The 27910-nt window shown below is 52.4% G+C and overlaps 1 protein-coding gene across 1 annotated transcript; it reads right to left on the reverse strand.

The window, feature by feature from the left end:
• Positions 1 to 27023, reverse strand: ATN1 (atrophin 1). The gene is made up of 10 exons (XM_075164610.1): positions 26933 to 27023; positions 9194 to 9387; positions 8857 to 8994; positions 8354 to 8467; positions 4982 to 6981; positions 4528 to 4750; positions 3702 to 4419; positions 2276 to 2419; positions 1837 to 2017; positions 1 to 1247 (listed from the first exon to the last, which is right to left on the reverse strand). Exons 2-10 carry the CDS (start codon positions 9269 to 9271, stop codon positions 1214 to 1216), a joined length of 3630 nt encoding a protein of 1209 aa, XP_075020711.1. The 5' UTR covers positions 9272 to 9387; positions 26933 to 27023; the 3' UTR covers positions 1 to 1213.
• Between the last annotated feature and the right edge of the window lie 887 nt (positions 27024 to 27910).

The raw sequence follows: 27910 nt of genomic DNA on the forward strand, positions 1-27910 counted from the left end.
TCTGTTTCTGGAAGGGTTTTTTTTGTTTGGTTTTTTTTTTTTCTTTTTTAAGAGCTTCATATATATATTTATATATATAAATTATTAGAATGTGTGGGGGGGCTTGGGAGTGCGTGGGGAACTTCGTTGGGGTGTTTTTCCATAGCTGGGTTGTTGGTTGGTTTTCTTTTCCTTTTAATGGTTAAGTAAATATATATATGGGGACCAATCGAGAGATACAACTGTGAAATCAGACACGCACGCGGGGGCAAGGGAGTCACAAGTTGCTACATAAAACTGCCACGTCTAATAGGATGTGCATGAGTTAAAGTACATCAATTAGAATGGGTGAGGGGAAAGGGGCAGCCGCCATCTTAAAAGACAGTCCCAGGACGCCGTACGCTCGGCCACATCAGCTCTCCCCGCGGGGCTCGAAGGGGTCATGGTGGTGAGTGCAGTCTTGAAAACAGTCTCCTGGTGCTTTGCACCTCGTGGCCGTGCCCGTGCCCGTCAGCCGTGGGAAAGCACAGCCACCATCTTGCAAAAGTCTTGCGGTGCTTTGCACCCCGATGGCTGGGACTGGTCCCTCTGCAGGCAGGAGCGGCCGCTTTTGCAGGGGTCCCGTAATGCTTTATTTGCATCGGAAGGGATGCTGGAGAATGGGAAGCCGCTCTGGCTAATCTGAAAAAGTTCCACGTTGCTTTTCTGTATCGCTAAGCAGTATCTTACACCTAAAGGGGGGTGGGGTGCGAGGAGGCATCTTGAAGAAAGGCTCTGTTGGGTTTTGAGTTCTTGGCTGCGCCTCCTCCTCGCAGAAGCAGAAAAGGCAGCAGCATCGTGTACATGAAGTCCCGTAATGCTCTGCACTTTTTACTTAATGCAACTGTTCCCCCAAAACAAAGGATGGAGCTGCTGCCATCCTGAATTCACATCAGTCTTTGTCTTTTTGAGCTCTGTGCAATGCTGATTCTGTTGTCTTCAGAGCTCCGCTGAAATCACGTACCGATCTTTTCATATCCGTTAGTGGTGTTTCAGTCCCTCCCCATTTTCTCTCCTCCACTTTCTGCTCCCAGGATGCCATCCTCTACTTTTTGTCCCGTCTTCTCTTGCACTCTATCGCTTGGTGGGATCAGGATGTGTCACTCTGCAGCTTCCCCTCCCCCCGAATTTGGTTGATTGATTGCTCCTCTTGAGAGAAAGACATGATGATGTCACGTTGACAGCAGAAGTCCATTTAAAGGGGTTTGTCACTTTCTTTCTTCAGGTGGCTAGGATAAAGAAGAGGAACAAGGTGATTGTGTGAGAGAAGAAGGCAATTTAGTATCTCCCACTGCCTTTTGTTAGTCTAGACCCGCACAACACTGCTGGTTTGGAAAGTTTTGCAAATCCTTGAAGTAGGAGATGCTATCGAAAAGGTACAACATTGCACCCCTCTCTTTCCCAAAGTGCTTCCCCATGTGCTTGTGAAAGCCTCGTCTCGGCAAAAGCATCCAACCCTTGCGAATGTTTGGTATTTTGGCAGGGGTATCAGTCAGTCGTAACTGTATTAGCATGTGTGAAACATGCACGTTTGCCCCCCCCAGAGGAGAGGCGCTGAGACCCCACATAAGATTAGCCACTGAACAGCCACTGAAGGCCAAGAATGACCTTCCTGGTGGCCAACCCACAGCTGTGCCCCAGCGGCAAGGCACCCCTGCTCCCAGCTGTGGGTTCAGGCCGAGGCACCCACGTCAGGGACAACGCTTCCCTGTCCCCAGCGCCTCTGCCACCCCCAGGTCAGGGCTGGGCCTGCAGGTGTGCTTGCGAGGACAGAGCGGTCTGCTCGCCCCGCGCCGCAGAGAAAGCAGGTCCATGCACCTGTAGTAATCCTCCTGCGTTGGGAGCGGCACGCCGTGCAGAGGGTGATGGGCGTGAAGCCACTGCTGCTGTTCCAGAGCCAGGCGCTGCAGCTCAGCTGACTGCGCGTGCATGGCCTGGAGCTGATGTGCTGCTGACATGGGCGCGGAGAGAGAGCCCGGCAGGTCCCTGTAGGGTGCAGCTGCAGCCAAAGATGAAACAGAGAATAAACAAGTTAACGTAACAGCTCCATCCTCACCCATGGCCCCATAGCTCAGTCAAGACTCTACGGCACTTCCTTGCCCATGTGCAGGACTTGCTCATCCCCCGATGAGCCTTCCTACGCCATGCCAGAGCTCTCTTTAACAGACCTCAGTTTGGTCCTGTGACCCCTCATGACCACCCTGCCCCTTGGAGCTCTGCTGATGCTCTTTAGAGGAGTCCCTGTGAGCATCCTTACCAAAAAGCTGGTGGCGCAGCACTTCATTCTCATGTAGAGGGTGAGGCAGGAGAGGATTGGGGATGGTTCCAGCTGGATATGGTATCCGGGTGAGGTGCGATCCCGAGGCGAGGGGGTCAATAAGAGGGTGAACAGAGGCTGAGGCTGAGAAGACAAGATATCACAAGGTAATTGTACCGTGCTTTGTAAGAGGTAACACAGAGAAAGGCGCAAGGTACAACAAAACAGACATGGAGAGGGTCGGTGTGCGTTAGGGATGGGATGATTTCAAGGCTAGACAACGCAGTACCATGTCCTTCTGAGTGTTAGTCTTTTTGCCTCCACTGAACTTCACGTGAACCAGTCTGGCATAGCTCTGTCCCTACACACCTCAGGGAGAAGTAGTGCTCCTTAAAGTCGATTCTGCAAGGACCTGTTCTGCAATCACGTCTGTACCCAACATCGTGCCTGTCTGCCACCCTGGCTGTCATTCATGTGCATTGGGTGCTTCCATTTCCAGGTCTCATCCAGCACAGATGCTCAGTGCCAGGCACTCAAGTACTGTCTAAGGTGAAATGCAAGGTACTATTTATATGAAAACTGCTCTTTCCAGTGTTTTGGACTTACTGCCAGAGTGCTGGCTGGAGGTGCCCAGCTACGGAGCGTGGGGGAACGGACATTCATTTGTATCTGATGCCATCTCCGAGTAGTTGCGGCAGCTTAGAGCGGGTGTCTGTCTGTGACTCTGCCACCAGACCCCACTGACCGCTCACAGTACCTGAGCAGGCACAGCACTTTTTCCTATTGTATTGTAGTTTGGGCTTGGCTTCCCCGAGATTTGCATCCCTAAACTTTTTACTTTGCTTTCCTGTAGGATGTGGAAATGGAAGGGACCACCACTCAATTCGGAAGGGCAGCAGCCTCCAGTTCCTTACAGTTAGCCCATCTTTTCTCCCATCCAATCCCACCATCTGCAGCAAGAGCCACAGGAGCAAACTAGAGAACGAACATTTCATTAGTCCTAAGGATACTGTCGAAACTGTTGTTAGCAGGGCTCCCGCTCCCTCTGCAGACCACAGCGTGAGGGACGCAGTCCACAGCACCACCACCCTGGTAGCCAGTGGGACCCCAGCACTCACGTTGCGTCCCCAGAGATCCAGAACTAAAGGACGTGGTGCAAACAACTCTGCTCGCCACTAAGCAGCAAACTCACAGATGCCCTGATACTTGCAACAGGTGTCAGTGTCTTTGGTGGGATGGGAGCGAGGGCAAGGCTAAATGACCATGATGTTGTCCTCTTCTGGCTGAAGAGGTGGATCTGGGGCCTCAAAGTGTAGTCTCGGCAGCTTTTGGGCTTCCCCAGGGTCAGAGGGAGGGAGCGCAAGGAGGGCGCAGTAGGAGGGAGAGCAGGGCTTTGTGCAGGGCACCACCACCATGGGGTTCTTACCTGCATGTATGGCATCCTGCTGGTGGAGATGGAGGTGGGAGTGGATATGGGAATGCTGATGATGATGAGGTGTCACATTGAGCATCTGCAGCCGGGCCAGAGGGTCATTGCTGAGAGCAGCCACCCGCTCGGCGTGCTGGCGCTCAGCCGCCAAGCGCTCGGCGTAGGACATGTCGGGACGAAGGGTCGGGCCGGCTGCCAGCGCCAGCCTCTCCCGCTCCAAGTGGCCCAGCCCTGGGTGGAAGGGAAAAGCGGGATGAAGGCCGGGGGCCGTCTGCAGACTCAGCCCGCCGTGGCGTGGGAACGGATCCATGGCAGCAGCTGGCACGGCGTGGAGCTGCTCCAACTCGGCTGGCTTGACTTCAAAGCCGGGCTTGAGACGTTCACGCAGGTCCCGGTCCCTCAGGTCTCGTTCGCGGGCTTCCCGCTCCCTCAGCTCTCGCTCCCTCGTTGCTGGATCACTGCTGTAGATGGCCGGCACGTTGTACCCCAGCAAGCCTGGGTCGACTGCACCCAGCGGCACGTAGAAAGGGTGGTTGCGGTTGCTGGGGGACATGACGTGGGGCCGTGCGTATTCGCTGAGGGTGCGCAGAGCTGGGGTGTCAGGGCCAAGGTACGGGGGAACAGTCGCTACAGCACTGCCCTGCTCGAAGGAGGGGCGGTGGGGAACCGGCCCGAGGGACGAGCACTCAACCGGCCGGCCCTCCTGGGCCATCTTCTGCAAGAGAGCAGAGAGACCAGTGTCAGGGTCCCAGCAGGGAGCGGCCGAGGGGGTCCTCGAGCATCCGCCCCAGCTGCGCTGCAGCAGTGGGTTCCCCAGACCTACCACACTCCTCTCCAGCTCCCGCTCCTTCTCCCGCTCCCGCTCCTTCTCCCGCTCTCGTTCCCGTTCCCGCTCTTTCTCTTCCCGCGCTTTCTGCTCAGCCTCTCGCCGCACTTTCTCCACCAAATCTGCCCTTTTCTTGGCCAGCTTGGAGCCGTCGAGGGGCACGAAGTACAGATCCGTGCGGGAGCAGGAGTTGAAGCCGCGGTCCAGGTGTTTGTTGAATCTGGGGGCGAGAGGTGAAGCCTGTCAGTGCAGAAGGGGCAGGGCAGGGATGGAGATGGGGACAGGGGCAGGCAAAGCCGAGCCCGGCACTGTGGGAAAGGGAAAAGCATCATGGAAAAGGCAAAAGGGCACAGCTGCACCCCACGCTCGGGGTGACCTCCCCTTCCCTGCCCCGTATGTCCCTCCCCAGCCTCGGGACACCCTCTGGGCGCCCCGCACAGCCACCCCTCACCTGGCTGACTGGCTGGCATGGCTCGGCACGTCCACCACCTTGGGGGGCGGCGAGGGGCTGCGAGCAGGCGGCACGGGGCTCTCGGGGGGCTCGTACTCCTCTGACGGCTCCTGCTTGATCTGCGCTGCACTGAGGGGGAGCGGGGGCGGCGGGGCGGCCGGGGCGGCCATGCTCCCCGGCAGGGGTGGCGGGGCAGAGGGGGCAGGTGAGGGGGCTTTGTAGCCCCCTGCCACGGGGGAGGAGGCCACCCGGTAGCCAGGAGGGGTGGCTGCCCGGAAAGGGGCGGCCGAGGAAGCAGGGGGTGAGCCCGGCTTGTAGGGGGCCGGGGGCTGGAAGGTGGGGACGGGGGAGGCCGCCCGCTTCCCGTAGGGGGCCACGGCCGAGGGGGGTACAGGGGGCGAGACGGTCTTGTAGGGGGCCGCCGAGGGGGAGGCCATGGTGGCGATGACGGTGGAGAGGGTGGTGGCAGCGGAGGTGACCGGAGGGCCGGCCCCATGGGCAGGGGAGGGGGGCGGTGGCGGGGGGAAGGTGTAAGTGGCAGGACTCTGCCCCGGGGGGTGAGCGCACATGCCGGGGTAGCTTCCCTGGGAAGAGGCGGCAGAGGAGGACGAGGAGGAAGAGGAGGAGGAGGAGGAGGAGGAGGAAGAGGGGGCTGCGGCGGCAGCTGAGGGAGCCTGGCTGTAAGCGGCCTGGCTGTGGGGAGGGTAGAGGCGCAGCCCGTAGGTGGCGTGGGAAGGGTGATGGCTGTTTGACTCCAGGCCGTGGGGGTAACCCCCGGGGGGCTGCGGGGGAGCTGCGGCTGCCGGGGAGACCCCCCCGCCGCTCCCGTGGCCGTGGTGGTGCTGCTGGGGCGGCTGCTGGTGATGGGGGGGCTGCCCGGGGAAGGGGGCAGCGGGGTGGGAGCCGGCGTTGCCCAGGGGGCGGCTGTAGGGGGGCGGCCCCTGGCTCCAGACGGGCTGGGAGGGCAGGGAGGGCTGGGTGTACTTGGGGGGCTGGCTGGACACGGAGAGGCCGCTGGGCGGGGGGAAGGAGTGGCCGTAGGAGGCACTGTAACTGGGCAGGGGCTGGGCCGGGGAGGGCTGGGGGTACTGGGCCGAGGAGCTGGAGGGCGGGAGCGGCGGTGGGGCGTAGGGGTAGCGGGAGGGGGCCAGGGCCGGTGCCTTGTCCTGCCCCATCCCGTGGGGTGAGGGAAGGTGGCCGCTCAGGGCCTGCCCCACCATCCCCGGGGAGCTGGAGGCGGCCACCGCGTTGTTGAGCGGGCGCAGGGCCGGGGGGGGAGGCAGATTGGCGGAGACGTGGGGGAAGGAAGGGGCCGAAGCCGGGGGGGCGGCCGGAGGGTTGGCTGGGGGTGTCTTTTGAGGGGGAAGCGCCCCGACCACCGATGCCAGCGAGATGGGGGTGGTGGGTGGCGGATTGTGCTTGGCGCTGAGGGTCTGCTCTCGACCCCCTGGTGCTGGGAGCCCCCCCACTCCACCGGCAATTTTGGCCCCAACCTGGACCACATTGGCCGTAGGGTAAAGAGGAGCGTGGGCGGAGGAGGAGGAGGACGAGGAGGAAGAGGAGGAGGAGGAGGAAGGGGGAGCGGAAGGGGCAGCAACAGCAGAGGAGGAGGAGGCGGGTGCCTGCGGGGCTTGAGCCTGGAAAATGCGGGAGGCCTGGCCCTCCAGCTGGGAGTGGTAGCTCCCTGCGGGGGGTCCCTGGGGGTGCACCTCGCCCGGGAGCCCAAAGCTGGGCTCAGGTGGACGGGCCAGGCTGTCGGGAGGGGGAGCTACCGGCGGGCTCTGAGGGAAGAGCGGAGGGTGGTGGTAGGAGTGAGACGGCCCCTGGGACAGCACGGAGGAGGAGTCGGAGTCATTCTCCACGCTGCCAGGGCTGTAGACGCTGGGTGAGGTGCTCCTGTTATCCTGGTCAATGTCCCGTGGGTCACTGCTCATCTCATCGTTGAAGCTGTGGCCATCAAGGCTGTCAACATCGGATGGGGACGGAGGGCAGGGCAACTCCTGAAGCAAGAAGAACGAGAGAGACGTTATGTGGCCATGCACAATACTTTTCAAGTTCCCAGAGAACTTGCTTTCTGACCTTTCTCTGCCAGCACCAGAAAACCCCACAGAGGCAAGGAGACATCATCTGGCAAGGTATAAGTAACACCAGTCCTCCTGCCTCCCCTTGGAGCAACTTCAGTGGTCTCAGGTCCTTCATGAGCATCACACGCTCAGAGAGGAGGTAACGAGGGGCACCTTGTGTACAGAGGCAGCAAGGGAGGGCAGGGAACTGTTACAGACCAGGTTGAGAGTGGATATGAAAGGTCCTAGCTCCACCACCACCAGTGATGGGCCGTTGGCCAGGGTATGACCCAGTGCTACCACCAACTGGCACCACAGTGCACCCCGCACGGCCCAGCATGGCCCAGTGCAGCCCCCAGACCCAGAATTGCTGCTCTTCTCCCTGCGGGGCTCTTCCTCGGTGAGGAGACCCGCTCCCCTCCGGCCCCCCGCCCCGAGCGTCTCCTCCTCTGGCTGCCCCACTCCTTACCTTCCGTTGTCCCCCCTTCACTTCCCAATCCCTGCTCCCCCCCACCACCTCTCGCCTCAGGCAATGAAGCGTCCGTGATTCAACAGTTAGCATGGACAATTAACAAGTGCCACTCTTGAGCCTCGGGGCTTACAAGAGAGGCTAAACTGAAAAAAGATCACTGTTGAGCTGAACGGAGTGTCCACGTGGAGAAATTACACAGATGTAACCGCAGCGGTTTAATTACAATGACCTCATAACGCGAGCAAATATCCCCGTGTTTGCAGGCCTTTAAGGCCAGTTCCCTGAACAGGCTAACGGGGAACTGAGAAGCGCAAGAGCTGAGTCTTCCTCCAACCGCCCGACCACCGATCCCGCCCGGTGCTGTCGGCATTTCGGAAAAGCCCTGCCACAACTACGCAGAGTGTGTGCATGAGCAGGTTTTGCACAACCATCACCCGGACCCCATCATGACTTAAGCACCTCCGTTTCACTCTGCTCGGGGGGAGCAAAAGAGGCTGAGTCTAACCTGACCCGGCAGCTGCACGCAGAGCCAGCCTCTTGCCACTGAGCCGGCAAAGGCAGGGCACGTGCCCAGCTCCAAGAGTGCAGCAGTCCCCTGCGGACAAGGCAAAAGAGACGGAGAGCCTCCATCTGCTCAGTCGTCACTCCTGGTGGGGTTTTTGTAGCCAGGCAGATGCCATTTAGGTTGGAAGAGTTGCAGTGCAAAACCCAAGGTGCCAGGGCTCCCGAGCAGCGGGAACCTCAAGCTCGGTGGGTGTGAGCAGCACAGGTAGGGAACAGGAGACTCCTTTGCCCTGGACCCAGGACATGCCAGCAATCACAGCAGGGATAACTCACCTCAGTTTTGGTTTTTTTGGGAGCATTGGTGTCCTCCCCTTCACTCTCTGAGATCTCTTCTGTTCGGCCCTGCTTGCTGCCCTTGGGGGTGCAGGATTCCTCCACCCGGCCTTTCTGCAAGAGAGAGAAGGAGAACAAGGAGGTGGGAGCATCATGGGGAAACTGCCCACCCTGCCAGACCTTCACATACTGCAGCCGGTGAGACACAGCCACCACAGCACATGTGTTGAAGAGCTTAGCAGTGCAACACTGAGCCAGAATAAGGCAAAAATTAGCACTAGAAAGGGCTGGTGGGACTGAAGACCGGTTCTTGGGAGATGATGGGAGGAAGTGCAAGATGCTGAGGATGAGAAGAAAGAGGGATCCCACCCATTCCAGAGAGCTAACCCAGCATGGGTTCCTCAGTGGATCCCTTCTGGTCTGCGTCCCTGGATCCCCAAACAGATCCTGCCCGGTTTGGGCAGTCCTCGGACACCCCACACTCGCATACTAGCTTATACTACCTTTGTCGCTTGTCGGGATTTCTCCGCCTTGCCATCACTGCTGGAGGTGCTGACGCCCCCAGGGGAAGCTCGACCCCGTGACCTGAGCTCCTCTCGGGGCCCCGGAGTCTCTTTCTTCCGTCCACTCCGCATTGACATCTAAGAGAGGGATCACTGGATCAGTCCTGCTTTGCATTCTCCCTCCACTCCTACCCTGTCCCCAGCCTCCCAAAGCCCTGAACCCCTGGCACTCCACTACGCCAAACTCATGTCCACAAGCTTTGCTGTAAGCCTCAGTCCCAACCCACAGCTCCAGCTTGGCTCCAGTGTCCCACCCCGTCTCTCCCATCTCACGTACTGAGTCCTTGTTCTGTCGTGTCTTCATTCTTTTGGGTGTGGGACCCCCATTCTCCTTGGCCCGATTTGATGAAAACATAAATTTTTATCACCCTGCACCCCCCTTCGGCTGTTCCCGGGGAGGTGGAGATGGGCAAGAGCAGTTCTTCTGGAAGCGGGGCTTACACCAGCAATACAAGAAGATCCCGGTGAATCCTGAAAGGCAGACAAGGAGATGAGAGGGGAGAAAGAGTGAGCGGACTGCGGGACATCCTTTTGTGGACTGCTATGGAAATATGACAAAACTATTACTGTTTCCTTAATCATTATTATTTACAGATGCAAGGATCTTCACCAAAAATGCAATAAACTTTCCCATGAGAAGGGGAAAAGATATGGCCACTTTCACATCTGATTTCCAATTTCTCGGAGTGATACCCACAGGATGTGAGGTAGGCAGTCCTCCCATTTTTTTGAGGAAGCAGGGAGGAATGGTTATCAGTATGCTGATTGTCCTCTGAAATAATTTTAGTATTTCCATTTCCTTCGTTATTTGATCTTCAGAAAGAGAGGAAAAAAAAATATGGGAAAGTGCATTAAAATGTTCCTAATGAATTTTTCTGACTTCCTAAGTTCCTCTTTGCACTTGTTGTCAGTGCAGTAAGTTACACTATCCTTAACTGGCCATGTGCTGTCGTTAGCTAGCTCTGCGTAATGAGCCCCCAGTGGCCTTTGCTGAAGGGGTATTATACAGCCCTGCCCTCTCCAGAGCATATGCACACACATACATGCACTAGCACGTTACGCAGAAAATGTGACAAGTCTTGCTTAGGCTGTTCGGTGTCCAAGGTACACAAATAGGTGCGAGAAAATGCATTTAGCTTTGATTTTGCATGACGCAAACAGAATCAACTCTGTTTAGCTTGGAGTGCCTGCCTACGTCTCCTCCTTCTCCATACACTGGACTGCTGCTCGGTGTGCCACAGAAGAGCCGTGCCCAGAGATGCAGAGTGCATCCTTACGCTTTGCAGCGGCGGGAAGATTTCTGAGCTCCCTCTGAATAAATTTACAGCTTTGTGCTATGTCCAAAAGCACCGTAGATGTTCAACACCCTGGTATGCCACACAGTTCCTAGTTTAGAGTATGAAAGCCCCATGATTGTGTTAGCCTGGGAACTGGACTGAGAGCCCAGGAACTGGACTGAAGTCGTTCAGGGATGCTGCTCCCGAAGCTAGTTTGCTTGCCTCCATCCAGCTCAAGATCTTTTGCACTGCGCTGTACTGCACAGGTGTAACCAAAAAGAGACTGTCCTTCCCCAGCCTGTCATTCCAGCTCCTATACTCGGGCTCTGGAATGGACAATCTGCAAGACAAGGAAATGTGTCCTGTGGATGAGGCATCAGGAGAAAAGATCCACATCTCCTGGGTTATATTCTCTGATCTGGAAGTTTTGTGAATAAGACGACTGGAGATTTGGGACTCCTAAAGGCCACCCCAAGCCTGGAAAGATCAGCTTCCAGCCGGCCAGTGCAGGAGCAATCTGGAGGCACTTTCATTTCTCTGAGGAGGGAGCTGAAACCAGGGATCAGAGCAAAGGCACCAGACAGGAGAACTCCTGGCCCTCCTGTGCAGCCCTGGCCCTGGGGTCGCTGCTTTCCACCACGTCCATCTCTCTACCTGTGAAAAGGGAGTAATGACACTGGCCTGTCTCTTGTGGGGCTCCACATCTTCCCTGACCACTGCGTAGAGAAACCCATCCGGAAGGTACTTGGGAAGAGCAAGGGATTGTTTGTTTTAATTTCATTAATATTTTATTTGACCCTCATCATGAAAGTCACAGGGGACTCATCCAGCATTAATTCCCACACACAACAATTCATTAACTGAGACCTCTTCTTTAATAGAAAAATAGCTCACGATGGTTTATAACTGACCTAATGTAGGCAGAGCACTCTCCTAATCCCTACCAGCTGACATGTTTTACAGCCTTACATTTCTGTAATACTTTGGCCTTTGGTTGTTAATTCAGCCAGTTACACTGATGCTATTCTAGATAAGCATCTAGAATTAACATTTCTTACATGAAGCGAACATTGTAAGTAAGGCGATCCTAATTTAACTCAACTTCAACACACGCCATGTTGGCAACCTTCGAGTATTAGCTCAGCTCTGAACACACAGAAGCAGCAACAGCACATTACCAATATGTCACTGCTCTTTACATTCAACAGGGATGCCACCCACACCTCCCACACCAAAGAACCGAACATCATAATGCAGCGCACAGGTCTCCCTTCAGCTTTCCAGTAACCCTGTAATGACAATTATGGTCGTCTTTCCAGAGAAGTCAGTCAGAGAAATCATATGCAGCCAACCACATACTGAAACTTCCCTTTTTAACAGAAATACCAACTAGGTACTCACGTCAACTGCTGAATATGCGGTACCAAACAAAGCCAGAAACAAATAGGTATGTTTCAGTAGACATAATCAACAACTGGGGCAGAAGTTTCTATCGCTTAAAGAGCGAAGACTTTTCTAAAATATATAACAGAATTGACGCACATATTATTAGGCTCAGTGCAGCAACTGTTACGTCAGAGGCCAGATCAAAGGATCACAACACTGCCTTCAAATTTTAACATCTATGAAATAAAAGCTTGCAATGTAAGCCTGGACAATTAATAAAGTTACACCTAACCCTTCTTGTTACTGAAGACCCCTGTAAATGTCTCTGAAGAGTTCTTAGGGCTCTGTGGTTTTGGAAAGGAAATGAGACATTTGGCAGGGCTGCTGTCGAAGGGATAACCTTTTCCTGGCCCTGTGAAGCCCTTTACAGGTTTGATTGAGTTATGAGGCATTGCAAATTGCTATTTTCTGTTTGCGTTTCATACGACCCAGCTTGGTTTGGCTTACTGCCCAAAACCCTCCATATTCTCGTGTAAGCCCTGGAGCAGTCTCCTGTGAGCAACGCACACTCAACAGGCATCCCCACGTGGGATCCAAAATGGATCCCGCTCCTCCTCCTCCCCAGCTTCAAGTAATTCTCCTTGCCAAAGGTGGACTGTCCTGCACAGGCAGCAAGGAGATCACGGGCTCCAGTTCCTCTTCTATTGAAGGATGCATATAAGCTCTTTCCTTCCCAGGCTGTAGTGTGGAGCAACTCTTCAGGCGTAACTGGAACCAAGTCCATCTCAAATGAGACGCACTCAAGTTTTACCTACTTAAGTATACACCCTCGGTCTCTCTTAGAAAGCTGGGTGGTCCTTGGCTTAGGATAGCATTTACACGTTAGATTGAGGGTCTGAGAAAATAAACTTTCCTAGATGGCAACAGAAGCAGAGGAAACGGGAACAGGACTGAGTTGTCTGGGATGGTGTTTGGGGGCTTGGCCAGGACTGTAGACAAATGAGGCATGTGCCCCAAAGGTCTGCACATGCCGGGGCTGCACACACAGGTACACCCAGCACACCTCCCAGCAGCAGGGAGGCAATTTCCAGTGAGACAGGGAAGTCTGGGAGGTGCCTCCAAATCCACAGAGGGCTGAAGGGTTTTGTCACTTCGGCTGGTGCTCAATGGCAGAGCAAACTCCAGGGTGGGCAGCCCGAGTCCGGGACTCCAATCTGCTTGAGAAGGTTAAAAGCCAGCTAAGGTCCAGCTAGCCCTCCCTGGAGCCAGTGACAGGAGAAGGGGGAGTTGAAGGCTCTCAGCATCCATGCCACTTAAGAAAAAGAGCTACCACCACCATTACTTCAGCAGCGTTTCTTTAGCTAGCAGACATTTAGGGCCTGATCCAGCCCTCACTGAGATTAGCTGCTGGTACTCAGTTGTCAATATTTGCCACGGTATCTTCCCTTTCTTTTGTATTACTCCTCTCTTGGGGGGAAAAAATCTACTTGGTTTTATTATCTACTACTCCTGATCTTCTCCGACTGTAATGTCCCAGCAATCTCAGGCGGATTCAGACCTGACCCAAGAAGGAGGGGAGGTGCAGCAGGCAGAACGTGACTATGGTACGTGACACAGGAGTCCCCGCTGAGCTAGCCAGTGATGATTTGGGGGTGGAGGGCAATAGCAGTGATGTAGCCTCCTCTCTCCACTGAGGCTCTGCCTAGGCATTGCCTGGTAGACCATATACCTAGCTGGAGGCACTGAGTGCAAAGACGTCAAGACGCACGGCTGTATCATTCAGTCTCAAAGAAGAAATGAATTAAAAACTCTGCCATCCATCAGGACCACAAATGCTGCAAGAAGGGGCAATTTGACAGCATCTGTACTTTTAAATAAAACAGGAGAGTGCCTGTTCTCTGGTCCTAGGGGTGATTGGCATTACACAGCTTGCACCCGGATGGCAAAACTGTCCCACCCTCCAAAAGGGCACAGACACATCTAACCTGGCCGCTGACAAACGGCATGGTCCTATGCTAAGTCCTAAATGACGCTCAGGCATCATCTGGGAGAGCACTCGTTGGCACAGACCAAAAACCGTACAAAGGAACGCCACGGTAACGGAAAGCCAGTGCTATGCACCAGTGTTGTTACCACAGACGTAGCCAGTGTTACCTTCCACTAGATGCCAGTCCACGGAAAGTAAGTCTGGAGTGAGGAGTCAGTTCCTCCTTTAGAGCAAGTACAGACGTTCTGAAGTTCAAACCTCTTGTTTTCTTCAGTTGGGAACTGTTGAAAGTACACAGTGACTATTCCTTAAGTCGTTTTTTGAAATGTAGGAACCACATCCAAAATCCTATGTGAAATCAAAAGCATTTGGCTCGCAAAGGCAGGGATTTAGAAGTCAGAAGATGTGAGAATTAAACTGAGTCTGTTTCTCTGCAATTCATTAGCTCTGTGTTCCCATCCTGGTTTTCTCTTCCCCCTTCTGCAAAGGGACGGGGGTTAGCACTGGCGGGAGGAACCAGGGTGGCGAAACGAACACAGCTGCTTTCTAACACGTTGCAGATGCTGGAAAGTGTCCTGAAAGTAAGATGGGATGATAACCAATGGATCCCTCTTGACAGGTCAAGATCCCTCAGAAGGGAGTGCTCACTGGAGCAGTATAGCCAGCGGACACGCACCATGGGTGGGAAGTCAGAAGTTGGCGTATTTATATACACTGCCCAGTGAATGACAGTCCCAGGCAACAGATTTTTAATTCCTGTCTCCGTTTCCCTCATTTATAAAATGAAAGGAAAATTCCCAGAAATTTAATCGGGGTTAACAACAATGTAGTATCTTGAAAACACAAAGTTTCATCCAAGATACTGCAATCAGACAACCTGAAGTACATCATTTCTCAATGGCTAGGTACCTGACTTTATGTTCGAGCCCTGGTGTCTTTTTATAGGGCATGGTGGAGACACGGAGGGAAGGAAGGGGACGGGTGCTGTGTTTAGTGTTAGCAATAAATGAATAGGTCAGGGTTCAGGTTGCATGTCACAGTCTTATTGTCAGTCTTTTGATTGAGTGTGACATTACTGTCAAAAGGGAAAATGATTGTGTGAGCAAAGGGATTAGAATGCCAAAATGGTTGAATAACAAGATGGCAGTGGGCAAACACTTGTGGCTAATATTATCTTGGGCGCAACTATTCCCATGACTTGCAAATTTTTTTTACTCAGTAAATTTTGTTAAGAAGAAATATATTTGTGTGACACCAAATGAAAGGTAGTTTTGAAACACAGGCATTTTTCTGTCTCCTATAAAATAATTACAACACTGGGTGGGTGCGGGGGCTGTGAACTCAGACTGGAAGGTGGATTAATCACGGAATAAGACTGTAGACCTGGCCAAATAATCATACTCCAGTTAAAACTCTTGCCTACCCAGTGGATGAAGTTTAACTACATCCCTCTTCCAATACTAACGTGAAGCTGGAGGATCCCGGGGACTGAAACACTCATGAGCCCAGGCTGAAGGCAGTCAGCGTTAGCTAAAGCTTTCTCCACCTGCTGGCCCTGCTCCCATGGGCCACCCCTGCGCCACTGCACACACGCACCCCGCGATCAGAGCACACCCCTCCCTCTCCTCTGCAGCCCCCCAACACCGCGCGTGCCACAGGAGCATCCGACCGCCAGCAGCCGTCGGACGCGGCCGGGAAGGGCTGAGACCTGCCCCGCTAGGGAGGCTCAGCAGCACGACGTTACACAGCAAACTTAGACAGAAACACCACGAAATAACTGCCTGCAACTGAAGTGAAAACTGCTGCTACTGCTCAGAAATCAAAATATACAAGTTCAGTATAAAACCAGTGACAGTTGTCAATTTGTGTAATTTTCTAATAAGTAAATTGATTTTATATTGGCAATGTACTGGAATTTCATTGGATTCTTCTATCTTCAAAATATTGTGTAAAATGAGTCACTATGAAATGTTTATGCATGCTTTCAGAAACTTCATTCTGTACTGAAGGGAAAATGACACACACTTTAAGCTGAATGAACCCTCTTGATTTACATCGACCCATGTATGTAAGAGAAGACGAGGTTCGAGACCACCTGAGGAATCTGAACAAGTCCGTGGGACCCAATGAGATGCACCCCAGGGTCCTGATGGATTGGCTGATATAGTTGCCAAGGCACTCTCCATCATATTTGAAAAGTCATGGCAATCAGGTGAAGTCCCCAGTGACTGGAGAAGAGAGAATACTGCACCCATTTTTAAAAAGGGTAATGAGGACCCTAGGAACCAGCAACCAGTCAGCCTCACCTCAGTGCCTGGTAAGATCATGGAGCAGATCCTCCCGGAAGTTAGGTCAAAATATATGGAAGACAGGGAGGTGATCAGAGACAGCCAACATGGCTTCACCAAGGGCAAACTGTGCCTGACTGACTAATCTAGTGGCTTTCTATGACAGAGTGACTGCATCAGTGGACAAGGGACGAGCTACAGATGTCATCTACCTGGACTTCTGTAAGGCCTTTGATACAGTCCCCCACAACGTTCTTGCCACTAAACTGGAGAGATATGGGTTCGATGGATAAGGAATTGGCTGGATGGCCACATCCGAAGAGTTACAGTCAACGGTTCAATGTTCAAGTGGAAACCAGTAACGAGTGGTGTTCCTCAGGGTCCATATTGGGATCAATACTGCTTAATACCTTCATCAATGACATAGATAGCAGGAGTGAGTGCACTCTCGGCAAGCTTGCAGATGACACCAAGCTGAGTGGTGCAGTTGATACGCTTGAGGGAAGGGATGCCATCCAGAGGGACCTTGAGAGGTTTGAGAAGTGGGCCAACATGAACCTCACCTCATGAAGTTCAACAAGGCCAAGTGCAAGGTCCTGCACCTGAGGGTCAGGGCAATCACTAGTATCAATACAGGCTGGGGGATGAATGGATTGAGAACAGCCCTGCGGAGAAGGACTTGGGGATACTGGTAGAAGAAAAACTGGACATGAGCGGGCCATGTGCGCTTGCAGCCCAGAAAGCTAATCGTATCCTGGGCTGCATCAGAAGAAGCGTGGCCAGCAGGTCAAGGGAGGTGATTCTGCCCCTCTACTCCACCTGGAGTACTGCATCCAGCTCTGGGGCGCCCAGTACAAGACAGAAATGAACCTGTTGGAGCAGGTCCGGAAGAGGGCCACGAAAATGGTCAGAGGACTGGAACACCTCTCCTATGAAGAAAGGCTGAGAGAGTTGGAGTTATTCAGCCTGGAGAAGAGAAGGCTCTGGGGAGGTCTTATTGGGGCCTTTCAATATATAAAGAGGGTTTATAAGAAATACAGAGACTTTTTTACCATAGTCTGTAGTGAAAGGAAAAGGGGCAATGGTTTTAAACTGAAAGAGGGTAGGTTTAGATGGGACATATAGAAGAATTTTTTTTACGATGGGGATGGTAAGACACTGGAGCAGGTTGCCCAGAGAAGTTGTGGATGCCCCATCCTTGGAAGTGTTCAAGGTCAGGCTGGGCAGGGCTTTGAGCAACCTGATCTAGTGAAAGATGTCCCTGCCCACGGCAGGGGGGTTGGACTAGATGATCTTTAAAGGTCCCTTCCAGCCCAAACCATTCTGTGATTCTATGCCTAAAATAATACCTCCCAGACTCAACCTGAGCCAACAGCTTTAATTCTTTTCTTACACATACTTGTTGACTTATTTGTCAACAGTACTTGTTGACAAATTCGCCTGTCATGCTACCTAGGTGCTCCCTCTCCCCAGTAAAATGATAAATAAAAATTAAAATGCTCACATTTCAGGAAAGGGTGCCAAATAAGAGTACTAAAAATAAACTTGCAGAGTGCTGGCAGTCTTAGCAGATAAAGCCAGTTTACATTTTATTAAGTCTATATTAACGTTTCATTTTCTTAATTCTGCACAACCATGAGGAGTAAGAATGTTAATTTAAGTATGAAAGCTGTAATTCTGGAACCTCCATTGAATGAAAAACGTATCTGAGGAAAAAAAAATATTTTCTGATGAACAGAGTGAAATAAAAACAATTAGAGCTAAAGTGAGGTAATAAATAGTAAAAACGTTCATGCATTTAACAACAGCTTAATTTACAGCATAGAAGATATTAATTTTTGCAGAAGCAACTGAAAATAAAGTTTGATTCACTAAATGAAGGTTAGATGTACTGAAGAAAGTTACATTAATCGTAAAACGATTCCTGAGGGCACACTAAAATGACTGTAAGTATGTAATAGATTTACTTAAAAATCTCAGAAGAATCATTCAGTCTCCCCAGAGGAGGGCCTCTGGATCTCTTGGAGACACAGGCTGGCAGAGCCCAGTGGAGGATCACAAAACGCAACACACTGGGCTCTTCCCTCTGCGAGTGGGATGGAGGCCTGCCGACACGTCATGCAGAGGAAGGACATATCACGCTCTCCATATACACTGTTTTAAGAAGCGCAGCATCTTCTATATTTGCAATGGCTGAGCACACCTTACCTGTGGAGCTGTTAGGGTTTAAGGGTCTATTGTAATACTTAACACCCCTCTTTTTATACACAGATGTCCCTTTACTAAGGAATGCAAAGTAAATTCCTCAAAGACATCACAGGCTAGTTGCCCAGAGACTCAAAGGAAGATGTCGGCTGGAAGGGACCTCTGCAGGTCTCTGCTCCAAACTCCTGCTCACAGCTGAGCTGACCCCAAATCTAGATGGGGTTGTTCAGGCAAGTCCTGAACATCTCCAGGAGCAAAGCTTCCCCAGCTGACCTTGGACACCCATTCCAGTGCTGAAACACCCACTACCAGTCGTAATTTCCTTGTTGCAACTTGTGACCGTGACTCCACATACCATAGCTCCTCACTGCTGGTACACGAAAGTTATCCACCTGTCAACCTATCACGGTCCCAGACTACTGCTGCAAGTCTTTACTGGGGAAAATTGCTGGTAACTTTGCAGCTGCAGGACATATATAAGAATACAGGAAACCAGAAGCTGAATCCAAAGTCAGGGCAGCCACATCATCCATCCCTCCCTTCAGTAACAGACCAGTGAAAAGCATGGTCACCCCTTTCTGCCAAGAGCCGTATCATTCTGAAGCTGGCAGAGGGAGGTCTGGGCAAGGATACGACTCTGCTCAGAGCCCTCAATCCCAGGCAAACTAGTCAGAGCGTAGGGAAGAAGCTAGAAGGATCAAACTCTGCAAATGGATTTGAATTAATAAAGTGCAGAAACTATCAAGCTAGGTGAAAGAAAGCCTGCTGGATCCTCACAAGGATCAATGTCCTACCTCCCAACGGCATTAAGTTAGGAGACACTGTCAGTATCACAGATGATGATGATTTAAGAGAGAACTTATGAGAATAAAACACTAAAGAAGCAAAACCAGCATGGATATAGAAAAAGGGCAAAGGGAAGCCAATGTGGCTGATGAGAGTAAATTAATGAGAGTAATAATGAGGATGAGAACTAACTGAGGAAAGTAGAAGGACTTTCCAGGAGGAGTGATCGGGCAATTAAATGGCACTTCAAAGTGAACTTCAATCTAGATAAACATGAAGCAATGCACACAGAGAAAAAACAAGTCCATCTCCACATATAAAGAGATGGACTCTAAGCTGACCAGTGCCACTCAAGAGTGATACCCTTGGGATATGAGAGGCAGATCCATGAAAATGTCTCCTTGGCATTCAGCAGCCACCAAGAAAGCAAACCACGTGCTAGAAATTCCTGAGAAAGGAACTGAAAACAAAACCGAGAATGTCATTATGCCCTTGCACAAACCCATGGTTTTCCCACATCTTGAAATGTGTGCAGTTCTGCTCCTTCCATAGGAGCTAGAAAGGGCCACGAAGAGGCATGACTGAGTGGGTTAGATATCTCTGTCCAGAGAAGAGAGTTACTAAGTGAGGATGTGATCAAGGACTGTAAAACCATACATGAAAAGTAGAGGTTGCATAGAGAAGAATTTTTTACTGTCTTTTCCAGTATAAGAACTGAGGACCATCAAACACCGCCACAAAGAAACAAGTTCAAAACAAACAAAAAGAGAGAGTTCTTGAAATGGGTGGGCTGCAGAATTTCCAACCAAAGGACACTATGGGTGCTAGAAGTTTGCATAGACTTGAGGGGAGAATGGAGAGTTTCATGCAAGAGAGAGTAACTGGTGCTTACTGAATAGCGAGAAACCACATCCAGCTATGGCAGTCCCTCCGCTGAAAACAGTTGAAAGCTGTAGAAGAACCAGAGGAAAACAAGCACGTAAGCTTGCCTTAATTCACACTCCTTCCTAGGGATTTGGTAGTGACTGGAGCAGCAGATTCTGGACTAGATGGACCTAGTAGGATCATTGGTATGTTTTTAACAAGTTCAATAGTACTAAGTGCTGAGTGATACCCCCAGATACACAATAGTACAAAGTGCTGAGCGATACACTGAAGTGACGTGACAAGCACACCCGCCCTAAGAACTTCTGCTCATCAGTAGGGAGCGCTGAGGAGGAGAGGGATTTATTAATCACAGGAGAGCTATGGGCACCATTGTTATTTCAAAGGCATCAGGCAAGGTATTATTAAGCAATGAGAAAAAGTATTTTTTTATGTCCATTGCAACTGGACATTGCACTTGTCAGACATCCTCTGGCAGACCATGCTAATGCTTCAGTTACGCAACTCCAGGAAAGATGAAAGAGGATTGGAGAAGGCGCAGAAAGCAGTTTCCAGAATGCTGAGGGACACGGAGCATAACAGGGGCAAAAGAAAATCATTAAGATAGAATTCACTAAGTTTGCAAAAGAAAGCAGCTGGCATCGTGCCCAAAGGGACCCAAGGATGCCCTTTTGATTTTGTGTTTCTAGGGATTCACGACTGACAGCGAAGCCAATGCAAGAGCCATTTGTGCAAAGGGCCAGCGTCTGAACAGGAAGACGACGGACAGACAGATCGAGAACGAAAGGAGGGAATTGGGGCCAGGGATACGGGCACAGGAACAATCGTACAGCAGACCTGAGACACTGATAAGCTTTGAGTCACTCCCTTGCTTGGGAACCCACAGCTTTTCCTTGGTCTACAGAACAGGCCAGCAGGATGATCCTACCCTCGCCTGTAGGGCTGAGGGAAGGGAAACCCAACGCTGTGTCACAGCAAGATTTACATGGGAAGAGGTCGCTGGAGGTCTCCACTCAAACCCCCTGTTCATAGTAAACTGCAAAGCTAGATGAGGTTGTCACGAACCTCAGAGCCGGGAGTTTCCCCAGCCTCCCTGGGAACCTGTGCCAGTGCTGAACCACCCTTGGGAGGAAGGAGAGGTTTTGTCTTACATACTTCACTAAGTTCACGGTGAAGTATGATTCTAGTTCTTACGATTTTATGAAATCAGAAAACATGATGCTTATGGCTAAATCAAGATCTTCCTGATCACAATACAATAAAGGATTAAAAGTCACAAGTATCTAAAATTCTCCCCGATCCCAAGAGAATTCAAAGCATGCAATTCATGCCAAAGTGCTACCACCTACAGATACATAATCTACCTTACAGACACAGGCCTCCAGCTCTGAAGTGGGCACCTGAGCCCACAGACTGATCCCAAATTAAGCTCAGACCAGACTGCCAGGAGAAAAGGCACGATGGCAAGTGAAACCACTGCCCGAGGTATTTTTAATGCTTTGGGTAACCTCTATAAAGCAGCACGTGACAACCTGTGGGCTGAACCTTGGTGCACAGCTATGGCACAAGCATGACCTGTCCTGGCAAAAAGACCTCACGCATGGATCCACTGTCAAAAAGCAAGTCCCCCAAAGCTCGCCGCTGAGAGGCCACGGTGGCCCATCAGCTACGTTGGTAGCTGGTGAAGCCACTGGCTGAAGAAAGTTTGCAGAAACATGGGTGAAGTTTGCAGGTGGTGCTGAGGCAAGTGGGACGGTAAATGATGAAGTGGAAACTCTGGCACGGACCAGTTGGCGTTACTGCTGCAACGGGGTCGCGCAGAAAGACAAGCATTTTAATTATGGACGATTTTTACATCAAGAACAGAAGAATGTAGTAAGCTTTCAAGGATGAAGATCCAAGGATAAACAGAAGCTCTGAAAAGGCTTGTAATTAACGGCTGATAGCAAACTGAACACGAGTTCCCGGCACGAGGCTTCTAAGGGGACTATTCCTGAACGAATGAAATCCACCAGAGCATAAAGAGAAAAATACTCTTCAGGAGCAGGAATAGAGAGATGATTTTTACTTGACTATACTATACACAGGATCAGTGGGACCATTATGGGAGGAGTGCATGCAGTTTTTACCTGCATACTCCAAAAAGGATGCTGACAAATTGAAAGCTTCCAAAAAAGAACAAGAAGGAAGCCTGATTACTCCTCCCCCTTACAGTAAGAGCCTTAAGAAGCTCAATATATTTAGCTTATCAGAGAAAAGGTTAAAAGGCAACTTGACCGTGGCCTATGAGTATTACAAAGGGAGAAGATTTCTGACAGCAGAGGGCTCTTTAACCTACAAGACAAAGACGTCAGACCCCAGATCCAATGGATCTAGCTGAAGCTAGACAAATTCCACACAGAAACACTGCAAAATCTGAAGAGTGAGAGAAATCAATCACTTGAAAACTTGCATAGGGATCTAGTGTATCACTGGAAAACTTTAAGGGTTTTTTAAAATTTCATTCTAAAATAAATACTCTAATATTTCCTGTAAAGACCACCAGGTGACATTCCCTGCCATGTGCTGTGCATGGGAGAGGACCAGCCAGTTGATCAGAACAGGTTTTTCAATGCTAAAGTCATTAGCAGTCATAGAGAGGTTGGCCAAGAGGTGATGGGGTCTAGCTCTGGGTGAAAATGTACTTTGAAAGCAATGGTCTAGCAACATATGAGGAAAGCTTGATGGATAATCATGACTGGATAAACCACTCTTCACAGAGGGTGGATCCTCTTCATTTGTCTGGCAAACTCTGAAAAATTCTGAGGAAAACTGCCTCATCTGTTGCACTGCCTGAAAGAAAAGCAGTAGTATATCCAAAATACTATGCTATAGATAAAATTTATATCCAATACACTACGGTATATGTATCAACATAAAATTTAATATAAGATATAACATGATGTACTATATATTATGTTATACAGACTATCATATATATTGTGATATATATACACACACATAAATATATATAGAGAGATACACAGTATATCCAATCCACTGTCCAAAGAGATGAAGGTTGCTCAAATGCAACCTTCACTTAAGTGATCTATAACACAGAGAGACCTTGTGAAAGAAACAGGGTATCACCAAGTGCTTTGTAAGGCAGGAAAGTACAAGACTAAAATTTTCCAGCTAAACTGATCTATGATGAAGAATGTCACCAGGGCAGGAGACATGAAGGAAGATTGAAAGCAACCAGCCACCCTTCTTCAGCAAAGCCCAGACAGACCATCATTGGCTAAAATTGCTTGGAGAAGATATTGCAGTTACCCTTTGGTTTGTAGGTGAAAATAGTGCCACAACAATCAATCAAACATTGATATTTTTACAGGAGACAATAACAAATCAGTGTTTGCTGCCACAACAAACACAGAAAACAGACTGTCAGAGATTTCTGCAGGAGCATTACCAGAACTGGAAGCAAGGCAATGCTTCTGAAGGGATCGCTTCCTCACAAAGTTGATCTGTGTTAAACTTTTAACATATGCCAAATCCTTACCCGCAAACACTCAAAGCCCAAATCAGCCAACCAGACTAAAGTAGAGAGGTGAAGCTCAAACCACTTGCACTGGAAAGATCCCCTTCTGTCTCATTCTCCATACACGTCTCACTGAGGACATGGAATGTGGGCCTACAATTGCCCACCACATGACTGGAAGGACAGAAATTTTCTCTGCTGTTCAGCTCAGCATGACACAAAGAGCAAAGGGACATGTACCTGGCCAACCTGGCAACACGTCTTGGGCACCGCTCCAGCTTCCGCAATTCAGGCAAGGCGCTGAGATGGAGCATCTCACGTTCATCTTAAACCACCCGCTGTGACCAGACTCGGGCATGATCACATGAATTAATTCTGCAGACAATACATACCCGAGGTGTAGCTCACTTGGTTAAGAGCATGAGTTTTTCAGAGATGCCTCCACTTTTAAACACACTCAGAACTTGTTTTGCCTTCTCCTTTGGCCTTTAAGAAATTGGTAAAGCATTACCATTCTGTACTTCATTAGGAACAGTCCTCAAGAAGTACAGATGGAAGAGATGAAGTGATAAATGCAGGAAATACACTTCATACTTCCATAGCATCTCCTAATGGAGGAAGAAAGAGATCAGAAGATCCACTGGAGGCAAGAATATTTTTTTGTCCAAAAGAGAATGGGAGAAAGAAAAACCAGAACTGAGGAAGATACAGTCTGACAGAAGGGGAAACCAGGTTCTCAGAAGAAAAGGCAGACACCCAAAGAAGAAAAATATAAGATTGGGTAAACATTCAGGTAGATATTTAAGGAGGGGCACAGCTGAATAAATGCTCAGACCAATTCCAGAAACTGCATTTGCAAAGGTATTACACCCCAGATCTGGTAAATAAATATCCTTCCCTACACAGCTCTGTATTCCACAGTGACTGCTCCCCTCAACTCCACCTCCAGCCCCCAGAACAACGCTGATGAACATGGGGGAGCTCCAGGAGGAATCAGGAGGTATATAAGGATTGACAGAGGCTGAACTTCGTGAAGAGCAAAACCTGCCTGATTCATTTCAGTTACAAATAACGGCTCCCCCCTCTTGAAGAAAAATAGATATCAGGTTGCTTTTAGTATAGTGATCCCACTATGCTATAGAATCATAGTTCCTTGCACGCCCAGTATTATTTTGGAATACAAGTATGCCCACAAGAAACCTGATTGTAATTCCTTCTGCAGACAAACCTAACGGTGAGAAAGCCAGAACCTTTCAGAGGTATCCAAGAGGTACAACATCTGGGGGAGGAGGTAAATGCATACGAAGAGAGGTAAAGGCAGGCCATCGCAGCAGGTTAAACCTGTTAATCTTCTTCATTAGGATTCACTGCACATTTAATTTTCAAATGTTTGGAGGGTTTTTATCGTTTCCAGCACGAACCATGGTACTATATGTTCACGTCTTCAATGGCCATACTTGAAAAGCTCCATCATGAATCACAGTTGGAAAAGTCTGGTTTGAAAGACCAGGTCATTCCCAAGAAGTTGGGGAAATACACAGCCGATTGGTTGTGCAGTCACCAATAACTAACGTAAAAATAACAACTTGGCCAAGAAACAGGGAAAAAAAAGATGAAATTCATTCCAACAAACAATTTGACCATTCACATTTACAAGTGTCCCATCCATGGGTAATGATCTTGGAGCTCCAGCCCCTCAGGGATGCATGTGCAGCACAGCAGTGATGCACAATACCCTCGGGCTTAGAAGAAAGGAGGGTCTAGCTTTCAACTCAAACAACTGTGGGATTTGGGTTATGAAACTGAGGTAACTGGGCACGGATTCGGCTGATGCACTGACACCGACACACTGATTCTGGTGGGAAGTCAGGGCTGAACTCTGAAGCTTTAGGCATAAGCATACCTGCAGGGTGTGTAACCACGCTCCACCATTCAGGTGGACACAAAATGAATGGCATTTGCAACTCCTTCTCCTCTGCTCTCCTGCTACACACCTTAGTGTAACGGCCCACTACTTTCTCCTCACTTTTTCAACGCTGGAAAGCATAGCGGTTCCCATGCAATCCACCCAATACAATCAGAGATAAGGAAAACAGATTTGAGCGGCTAGCTCGGTAAGGACATGCCGCTCCCAAGAACCACAGCACTGCAAAATAGACCCTGCAGACAAAAGCTATAGAAATTCCTACAGTAGCCATCCTGGCAACTAAGTAACTGGCCGCAGAAGTCAAGGCAGCCACAGCACTGAGACAAATGCAAAGAAAGACACTGCCCGTCTCAAAAGCAACTTCAGGAACGTACAATAGCTATCAAGGCAAAACTCAACGGCAAGCAAAGGCAGTGTGTAAAGTAATGCCACGGTGACCAAATGGCTGCCACTTCAACAGCACAGCGGCCACTCGGCAAAATACAGCCAGCAATTCACTGGGCAACAACAGCCAAGGCAGCCACAGGCCAGCAGCCTGCAGAAGCCAGCGGGGCAGAACTGCCACCGGCTCGATGGCACAGACAGAAGGACAGCGCGGGAAACACAGATGCCGCTTCTCCAAAAAACCTAAATAGCAAATGGACAACCAGCCCGACACACTGAGGGATCTCGGCCGGTTCAAAGGGAGCGCGAACGCCATCCTGATGCCACCCAACCGCCCGGGTCTTGTCCGCTCCCTGGTCCCCAAGCAGCAACCCGGCGTTTCAGAGGAGAGGGCAGCGGGTCCCCAGGTCGAGGGTGGCATCGGGAGGCGCTGAATCCCACCCGTGCCTGCCACAGAAACGGAGGGGGAGCAAACACACTTCTCAGCGGCCAGATCCCGATGGAAACATTATTTCCAAATATTCTTGCCTGCTCCCCGGCCGCACCTGGGAAAGCAGGGACAATACGAGGCCCCCCGAGCGGAGGGGGCGGCTCGGGGGCGGTTTTGGGGGCCGGCAGCGCGGGAGCCGGCCCGGCAGGCCGGGTGCGGGCTGATCCCCCCGCCAGCACCGCTGTGAGCTCCCTCCCCGCACGGCGCCGGGCCGCAAACTCGGAACTCCCGCCTCGCGCCGGCCCCCCCCGCGCCCCCCGCCGCTGGGCACTCACCCCCCGGCCCCCGCCGAACTTTCTGCTGCAGGGAAGGGGGGCTCGGCGGGCGGTGACGTCACGCCGGGCGCGCGGCGGGGGGGGTGTCCCCGCCCCGGGACCCCCGCTGCGGGCGCGGAGCCCCCCGCCCGGCCCCCCCCCCCCCCTTTCCGGAGGGAAGGCGCTCCGCCGCCGCCGCCGTCCAAGGCAAACAAGCCCCGGGCGGGCGAGCGGGCAGCTCCTCCCGGTGATTTACGAGCGCTGCCCAGCCGCGGCCGGGACCCGCCGCCGCGGGGAGCGGGATGGGGCCGATGGGGCCCCCGCCCCGCCGAGCCGAACCTCCGTGACCCGCGGCGCCCCGGCACCCGCCCGCCCCCTCGCCGCATCCACGCCGGGGCAGGCACCTCCGGGGGCCCTTCCCCAGCGCCGCGGGGGTTAACCGCCATCCCGCCATCGCCCTCCCCCCCCCAACTTTGCTGTCCCCCTCTCCACCCCCCCCGCCGCGCCGCTTCGCCCCCCCTCCCGACAGACGGACCGGAGGGAAAAAAACACCCGCGGAAGAATGCAGCGAGTGGGCGAAAATGACAAGCGGGGCGGGAACGGCTGTGAGCGGGCGAGGGGACTCACCGGCAGCTCCGGAGGGGAGGTCGAATGAAGGGAGGAATGGAGGCGACGAGGCGCGGGGGGAAGGGATTTAAACGCTGCCCCCCCCTTTTTCTTTTTTTTTTTTCCCCCGTTCCTCCCTCCTCCTTTTCCGCGCTCCCTCGTTTCCTCTCGCGTCTCCGGAATAACCGGTCGCTGGCGGGGGCAGCGGCTCCGGGGGGGTGCGGCGGGGAGCGGGGCCCCCCCCCCGCCCGCCCCGCGGCTCTGTCGCCCCCTCTCCCGCCGCGCACCCCGCGATCAGGCGCCGCCGCCGCCTCTGCCCCGCCGCCCTCCCATCGCTGCCCGCCTTAGCCACCTCCCATTTCCGAAGAGCCCAGAACAAGCCCCCCTCCCCCGCCCCTCCGCTCTGTCACCCCGCAGCCGCGCTCGCCGCCGCCCCTCCCCGCCTCCCTTCACCCGCGGGGGCCCCGCGAAACACCCACGCGCACACCCACCCACAACCCACCCGCGGGGGGGCGGGAGCGGGCCCCGCGTGGGACGGGGGGAGGAGACCCGGGCGCGGGGCGAGCAGCCAGCCCGGTCCCCGCCCCGGCTCTCGCCTCCCCGCCCCGGCGCCGGCACAAAGGCCGGGGAGGGGGAAAGCCCGCAGGAGGCTTTTTGGCAGGACGGGCCCGGGGCGGCCGAGCGCCCGGGGGGGGGCGGAGAGGGGAACCGCGGGCCGGGGCCGGGCTCCCCGCGGCTGCGGGAGGGGACTCTGCCGGCAAGCGGGGCGGGGCGCGGGGAGGCGGGGAGCGGGCCCGGAGGGGGAGGCGGCGCGGGGCCGGGGCCTGCGGCGAGGCCTCCCGGGGGGCGGGGGCGGCGGCGGCCGCCTGCCTGGCGCTCACCGGCGCGGAGCGCGGGGCGGGCGCGCGCCGCGGCCGCGCGCGCTCCCCCGGCCGCCTCCCATCCCCCGCCCGGTTACCAGGCAACGGCACAAAGGGAGAGCCTCGTGCGGGGGCCGGC

The sequence above is a fragment of the Calonectris borealis genome, chromosome 1 (assembly GCF_964195595.1).
Source record: "Calonectris borealis chromosome 1, bCalBor7.hap1.2, whole genome shotgun sequence".
Taxonomy (NCBI): Eukaryota; Metazoa; Chordata; class Aves; order Procellariiformes; family Procellariidae; genus Calonectris; species Calonectris borealis.

Coding starts and splice junctions, on each gene's coding strand:
- ATN1 (XM_075164610.1), bottom strand. CDS start 9,271: ATGTTTTCATCAAATCGGGCCAAGGAGAATGGGGGTCCCACACCCAAA. Junction 8,995..9,193: donor CACGACAGAACAAGGACTCA/GTACGTGAGATG, acceptor TCCCTCTCTTAG/ATGTCAATGCGGAGTGGACG. Junction 8,468..8,856: donor AATCCCGACAAGCGACAAAG/GTAGTATAAGCT, acceptor TCTCTCTTGCAG/AAAGGCCGGGTGGAGGAATC.